Here is a 6,063-nt window from a genome sequence, read left to right as displayed (position 1 = left end):
GTTGGATATACTCGCGACTCGCGAGGTCAAATATAGATGTGTTAAACACAATAAGAACACAAATTCTACGTTTATTCGTTAAAACAGTCGGTATTTCCCACAATGCTTCTGCTTTACAGCTGCTATTGGCGTACGTCACGATTACTAAGCACTGCTATTGGCGTAGGTAATGTTTACGTCACGATTATTAAGTATGTAAGGCGAACGGAACAGTTAGATTAACAATAAATTAACATTGTGAGTTACATTTTATAAACAATATTGTTTGTTTTCCCTCTATTTTGCTGACGAGAATTTCAAAATAAAGCCATACCAGAGTCTCAATGCAACAGACAGCGATTGAACCGAACCGTGAATTTTGTGAACAGTTACATGCCTAATCCTATATAATTATAAATTCAATTGTTATAATATTTTACAATATTACTGTTTGTTGTTGTATTTTTCAAAACTTGAAATGTGTGTGTGTTGCTTTCATTTGTGTGTGCTCTGGACTGTGCCAGGTTTTGTTTTATTAATGAAAAAAAATTGACAATTTGACATTAAATTGACCCGCGGACACATGGGATTAGGGAGTTTTTGTTCTTCAACCACAAAAACACCTTGACTATAATTTTTTTGTGCATGTTCCCCAATTTCAGGTGGATGAAAATGAAGCAAGGTCTTGAGCACTCATTTTTTGAGAAAGAAAAAATCTATTCAAAGCCATTTTTTTCCTTGAGAAAATCTGCCATGTTCTGTACCTGATTTATCTGCAAATTAATCGATATTGAATCGAATCACAATCGAATCGTTACTTCGACCCCAACATATACATACTAATATGTACATACTGAACTAATATTCATACATATTGAACCACAAGCTTAAACAAAAGCTATGCTTGGCATGATTTCTTTATTCTTCAATTATTATTTACATGAACACAATAACAAAAAAATAAAAATCAATGTTAATTTTACACTACAGTGAGTGAATAATTGTTCGGTTCCTCAGTTGCTGGACATACTCCTTGGCCTGGTCGAATCCGGTCTTCTGCTCGACGCTGGGCGGCACCCCCTCAACAAGCTTTACGAAGTAGTGGCAGTGCACTTTATCCATGATGCCGAACATGCCACGTCCATGATAACGAATGCGCTTCAGGTATTTTCCTTTGCCAGAGAACGACTCCGCTGTAGAAGTCAGACCGAAGAAAATATAATTCAACTGGTATATTACAAAAGTCAGATGCATGCATAACAGATAAAACATTGGAATTAAACTAAAATAATAATGCCTTTTCATGCAAAATATGGATTCATTTTGTCTTTACCCAACAAAATATTGGTAACACTTTACAATAAGGGTTTATTTTATTACATTAGTTAACATGAATTAATAATGAACATTACTTCTACAGCATTTACGCATCTTAGTTAACGTAAATCTCAACATTTACTAAAACATATTGAAGGTCCAAAGCTGTATCTGTCATCATTAGTTAATGTCCATGTCAGTTCTCAGTGCATTAATGCATTAACTAATGTTAACAAAGGAGACCTTATTGTAAAGTGTTACCAAAACATTTTGCAAGAAAAACCACCCATTATTTTTCTCACATTTTTCAACAAAATGATTTTCACCAATTGGTTTTTCTCTTTTGGTTGAGTCACATATTTTTTCTCAAAACTTTGAGTTTCATTAGAGCATAAAACTGGTTAGCTTGAAACCATTTTTTTTTGCCAGCGTGTCAAGACGTTCACTTGTGAATTATTTTTTGGTTTAATGAAAAGTTTGCGATCAATGGATTGTATCGCTAATGAATGACAGATGCTTATGAAAGCAGGGTAATGTTTACAGAATATTTAAGATAAACTTGTACAAAAAATTCTAAAAGGTTGCACAAAAAAGACAAAAATAACTTGTTAATAAAAAAAAAGTGTTAATAGCTTTGATGTTAAAGGAACACTCCACCGTTTTTTGAAATAGGGCTTATTCATATTCTTTCATACATTTAGATAGGTGGGTAAATGCATTTTTGTCTCAGTGCATGCATTGTTTTAGTTTGACAGGGTCGGCGCTAGCTTAGCTTAGCACAATGAATGGAATCCTTTGTTGCCAGCTAGCATGTCCTGAGTAAAAGTGATAAAAAAAAAAATTTTAAACCCACGTAATTACTTCTTGTGGCCTGCGTATTCACAACAAGTACAAATAGCGATGCAGATTAACACTAGGTGATTTCTTAGGCAGATATTGACTTGGGACTATATTATGGGGAAGCACAGGCGAAGCACGGCTACTTAGGCGAAGCACTGCTACTTGGGCGCAGAGATATCACGCAACACATGAAATCCCACGACTTCTGTCAACATACCGGTGTGCAACGAGTCAAAACACAGAAGAACAACACGCGTGACCTGCACCGAGTGTCTTCGCTTTTGGATTGTTTTTTTTGAGAAGTTACAGCAAACATGGTAATTATCTGCGTAGCAAAAGGTTGTGAGAACAAGCAAACGACATACACGAATGTAATGTTTCACAGAATTCCATTGAATGTGGAACTGAGAAATAAATGGCTAGCTGCTCTGGAGATCTGTACTTCAACGCCTCTCTACAAAATCAAACAGTATTGTGTTTGCGAAGAGCATTTTGCACCGGAGGACTAAGTTACTTTGAAAAAATGGAATATGTGCCCAGAAAGACGGTACTACGTCTGAAACATACGGCTGTCCCCATCCCATCTATTTTCAAAGCACAGGCAGAACAAAGTGCACATGTAAGTTGTCTTTTATTACTCTTCCTTATGTCTTTATTCGGTTATAAGATAGATGCTGAGAAGCTGTATATAGACTACGGTTCAAATAACGTTAGCCTCCTCTAGTATAACCTCATGTTGAATTCAACCTGTTTAGCATGAACAACCAAACTAAAATAAAAATCGCTGTTATCGTTACCTGTAAAATGAAATGACTGAGGGCTAAGTTAGCTATATTTCTCTCACCGAGTTAGCCTGGTTCTTTTGACTCAGGAGTTTTAGTATAACTACTAGAGAAGAGAAGGCTACAAGCAGTTTACTATACATGTGTCATGTTTAAAATAATCACTTACTCTGTGGACAGCTGTCCATTTGGTCTGTTCGGCGTGGGGCGTTTTTTCCAGTTCACTTTATCACACCGGAAAAAAAAAATCGAGTACTGCCGGATGAATCAACGCCGTGAAATCCGCGGTAGCTGTGACACAACTGCGGGGACGCTCATCTTGATCTGACACGTTGAGCCTGGTTATCGATGGCAGAAACTTGTCCCACTCGCCACAGCACAGACACTCTATTTCAGTCGGCATATTCCCCCACATTCACACCACCAGTTCGTGTTGGTTCTCATCCTCACGTCCTCGGGCTGTTGAGCGATCGCAACCTCCTCCTGTCGTTCTATTTCCACTCATTTTCTGTAAACTCTTGTATATAGGTATGGTTCTGGCTCACACAAAATCAGCCATGTTCATCGCCATTCATGTACTGTTGGGAAAATAGCCAGGCAGCTACTATTCACACCGGTATGTTGACGGAAGTCGTGGGATTTCATGTGTTGCGTGATATCTCTGCGCCCAAGTAGCAGTGCTTCGCCTAAGTAGCCGTGCTTCGCCTGTGCTTCCCCATAATATAGTCCCAAGTCAATATCTGCCTAAGAAATCACCTAGTGTTAATCTGCATCGCTATTTGTACTCGTTGTGAATACGCAGGCCACAAGAAGTAATTAGGTGTTTTTTGTTTTTTTTTTATCACTTTTACTCAAGACATGCTAGCTGGCAACAAAGGATTCCATTCCATTCCAGGATTCCATAAGCCCTATTTCAAAAAACGGTGGAGTGTTCCTTTAATGTTTGGCATGTTTGTGACTCACCAATATATAGATTTGATTTGTATTCCACATTGTGATTCCTGACCGCCATCTCCTGAGCTTCCAAAAGAACCTTTAACACAAACATTTAAAACCTTATGGCTTCTGAAACAGATTTTGAAGTGTGACATTGTATGATCACATTGTTTTCGCAGCAAAAACATATTTTAATCAATATTATTTGAGCAGTTCAATAGATATTTTCAAGTCATATCACTGTATTTTTACCTCTTTGATTATTTTAGCTCCCTTCTTGTCGTTGAACTCGAGCTGAGTTAATGCCTGGTCAATGGTCATACCTCTGAGCTGTAAAACACATTCATCACTAAAATAATGCAACAAACTCTATATCATCATCATCATTACTCCCTATGGCATATTATGTAATTATCAACATTAGGAGTATAACGGTTCTTAAAATAAAATAAAACACTTGCATCGCGGTTCATCTCAAATCTGACGACGCATCTATAATTTGGTTTGTTGAAAATAACGACGCGTTCAACTTTGTTCAATGCGTGTGCCGTAACACGACTAGTCATTTACGCCGTCATCCCCCGGGTGTTGATAGTGCTCGCGAGCGCAGGTGAGACCTGAACAGCACATGTTGTCATCTGGGTGTAAACTAAACTCATTTAATTTAAGCCTTGCCAATTTAAACATTTAAGTGCAAGAAGACACGAAAGAGAACTCGCTCGTACTGTAAGAAGAGTTGTGTGTGCACTCATCCGAAGCGCGCACACGGAAAGCCGTCTCAGACAACGCGCAGATATTGAGTTCTCTTTCAAGTCTTGCGCTTGAACGGACAAATTCACAAAATAATTGTCAACATGCCCGTCTTGGCAAGTACCCTAGCAAACGTAGTAGGTTATGTCTTAAGTGAACGTAAACAGTCGAGAAAGACAAAGCATGTGTACAGTATCAAAGTACTGGATCAATGCATTATGTCTTAAAGTGACGGCAGCCTAAATATTCCTGTAAATTAAACAACAAAAGGCAAGGAAATCACTTACTGCTCTTGACTGATTAGCTTTTGTATCTTTATTAATTATTGATTAATCTTTATTTAATTTATACAGTGAAGATTAAATGCTGTTATTTTACATTTGATAACTTTATTCAATTTCTGCACCAGAAAACTACTGTTAGATGCTTGAAAAACCTGAAAAGCAGTGCTTATTTTATTTGTATCTTTGCTCTATTGTATTTATTTGTGCTGTTGGTTGTAGCTTGATTATTCGTTCTTATTTTATTTTATTTGACTAGTCCTATTTTCCGTGAACATAGCACATATCAATCACTCACCAATTTAGCCAAGTACCACATCTTGTCTTTGCTGTATTTAATCTGACGTCTGCAGTGATGGATCTCCTATTTCACACACACACACACACACACACACACACACACACACACACAACACAAGTCAAATCCAGCATAATTTAATGAACTTCATTCATGCACATATTTTAGAAGTGAATTAAATGTATTACTAACAGCTGGTCTGCGTGGTTCATCTTTCTTTTGTGGTGGATATACAGTCAAATTTCTCCTTTCCCAGTGTTTGCTGTTTAACTCTGGGCTTGTGTGAAGGCATGATACTTGTGATAATGTGGAGGAAGATCCAAGCAACCTGATGAAAAGAGCAAGACAGACCGAAAAACATTAGAGAACATTAGAAAAACACAACAGCATAGGCTGTGTCTCAAAACCTAGCGATCTTTGATGGCCAGAAATACTATTTATCTAGATAGCTGCTAGCTATTTGAGACACATTCTGTGTCCTTTCCTTTGCACAGCAACTGCATGGGATTTTCTTACCTAGAGCGAATATGTCCACAAGCACGGCCAATGGAGGCTAAACCTGTCGATAATGTTCATATAATTCCCAGTTAAACCAAAAGCAACTGAAATGCCAATATAAATATAAATACAACGTAAGTATGTTTGATTTGACTTACCAGACCATGTCACAGCGGAGGCCGCCATATTGATTGTTAGAGATGTCCGATTCGTGAGGGAATCGTCCTTTTGATTCGGATCTTTTAGATGAGTCGGTTGAATACAGTCAGTCAAAAAATACTATTTTAAGTGAATTTTTGTATTTTTTTGAGTTATCAAGCTTACTCAAATAAGTACAGAGTAATATTAATTAACCACATGTACCTACTTACTATAGAATAGG

At 37.4% G+C, this 6,063-nt stretch overlaps 1 protein-coding gene across 1 annotated transcript; it reads right to left on the bottom strand.

The window, feature by feature from the left end:
* Positions 1-878: 878 nt before the first annotated feature.
* Positions 879-5,909, bottom strand: mrpl22 (mitochondrial ribosomal protein L22). The gene is made up of 7 exons (XM_084387046.1): positions 5,840-5,909; positions 5,700-5,742; positions 5,376-5,511; positions 5,184-5,249; positions 4,107-4,184; positions 3,882-3,951; positions 879-1,172 (listed from the first exon to the last, which is right to left on the bottom strand). The coding sequence occupies exons 1-7, from the start codon at positions 5,865-5,867 to the stop codon at positions 964-966; spliced, it is 630 nt and encodes a 209-aa protein (XP_084243172.1). The 5' UTR covers positions 5,868-5,909; the 3' UTR covers positions 879-963.
* Positions 5,910-6,063: the final 154 nt, after the last annotated feature.

The sequence above is a fragment of the Rutilus rutilus genome, assembly GCF_951802725.1.
Source record: "Rutilus rutilus genome assembly, chromosome: 18".
NCBI classification, from domain to species: Eukaryota; Metazoa; Chordata; class Actinopteri; order Cypriniformes; family Leuciscidae; genus Rutilus; species Rutilus rutilus.
Note: the sequence above shows the minus strand (reverse complement) of the source record. Positions and strands in the feature narration are given on the sequence as shown.